At 38.0% G+C, this 1,352-nt stretch overlaps 1 protein-coding gene across 1 annotated transcript in view; it reads right to left on the minus strand.

The window, feature by feature from the left end:
* The window catches only part of MTR (5-methyltetrahydrofolate-homocysteine methyltransferase), a 30,184-nt gene that overhangs the window by 19,281 nt on the left and 9,551 nt on the right, over positions 1-1,352 (minus strand). The window contains exons 9-10 of the mRNA XM_010142305.1: positions 1,142-1,294; positions 502-609 (exon numbers count right to left, since the gene is read on the minus strand). Of these exons, the coding sequence (XP_010140607.1) occupies positions 502-609; positions 1,142-1,294 (261 nt within the window). The remainder of the gene's footprint in view (positions 1-501; positions 610-1,141; positions 1,295-1,352) is intronic.

Below are 1,352 nucleotides of genomic sequence, written 5' to 3' on the forward strand. Positions count from 1 at the left end.
AACAGGTTTTAAACAGGCAAAAGTGAGTTCCAGAGTTCACTGAGGGCATAAGTAGTAGAAGCAAATGGCAAAATGTTGCCATTACGTTAGAAGTACCATCAGGCAAAAGTGAGTTCCAGAGTTCACTGAGGGCATAAGTAGTAGAAGCAAATGGCAAAATGTTGCCATTACGTTAGAAGTACCATGAATAAATAATACTAGAATTAAATGCCTACGAAAACATAAGAAATAAATAACATTGGTCCAAAGGGCCTACAAAGGCTTATAGTATCCTCCAGGAAACTTGTGACCACAACGTAGCTATACACCAAGCAGAGATCCACAAAATCTGCATTTAACGAATTTTAGATCTACTTCCAATTATGCCAAGATTGGCAATTTCCACATGACTACATAAGCTCTCCAGCATGAAAGCTGAATAAACGTCGTTGGCAAAAAATAATTTCCACTTTTGTCATGGTACGCTATGAAAGAGTTTCAGCCCAAAGAACTGTGTCTTGCCTCTTCCTCTACGCTGCCTTGTTTGGCTCTCCTTTCCTCTCTTTCTTTTTCCATATAGGGAATAAGGTGGCCAACTGCTTTCTTCATAACTCGAGCAGACTTTATCACCTGCACAGATAAACAGAGGAGAGAAAAACAAACAATAGAGATGAGATACAGGAATAGGCTCAGGTTTCTCTTAGCTTTCTCTTACATGCATTCAAACAACAAACAAAACTTCATCTGCAAACCCAGATTCCATCTTTGCAGAGCACTCTGCAGAGCTGCTGGACCTACTGGACTAGACACCTAACACCTGCTTTCCTGAGTGCTTTCACTCACAACAGAATTGGAAGGTATAAACAGGCCCAAACTTGGAAGGTGCTAAGCAATTTTTACATAGATCTTTTTTCTCTCTTGTTCTTTTTCCACGGGCCCAGACTTAAAACTCACTTCAAATAAAGCAAAAACACTCAAGAAGTGAAATAAAAATGTAAAACTACATAAAGTTCCAAAGAAACTGCTACTTCTTAGCAGCACCTGAATTTTCACAGTTCATGTGCTATATTTGAAAAACCAGCCAGCATAGAATGTTTCAGCTACATTTTAAAATGATGGTTTTTGCAAAATAGGAAAACAAATTAAATCCTTTTTTCATTACCTGAGGCAGAAACATCTTTCCAGCACCAAAAAGATCACCAACGATTTTCATACCATTCATCAAAGGCCCTTCAATTACATTTAGAGGTCTAGGATATTTTTCCTGATTTAATCGTGCTTCTTCTGTATCTGCAGTAACATACTTCTCAATGCCCTGGGAAAAAAAAATGAGATGCTTTTATCTTCCTAGAAACAGCTTTTATTTAGTTGCC

This window comes from Buceros rhinoceros, unplaced genomic scaffold (assembly GCF_000710305.1).
Source record: "Buceros rhinoceros silvestris isolate BGI_N320 unplaced genomic scaffold, ASM71030v1 scaffold6928, whole genome shotgun sequence".
In the NCBI taxonomy this organism is placed as follows: Eukaryota; Metazoa; Chordata; class Aves; order Bucerotiformes; family Bucerotidae; genus Buceros; species Buceros rhinoceros.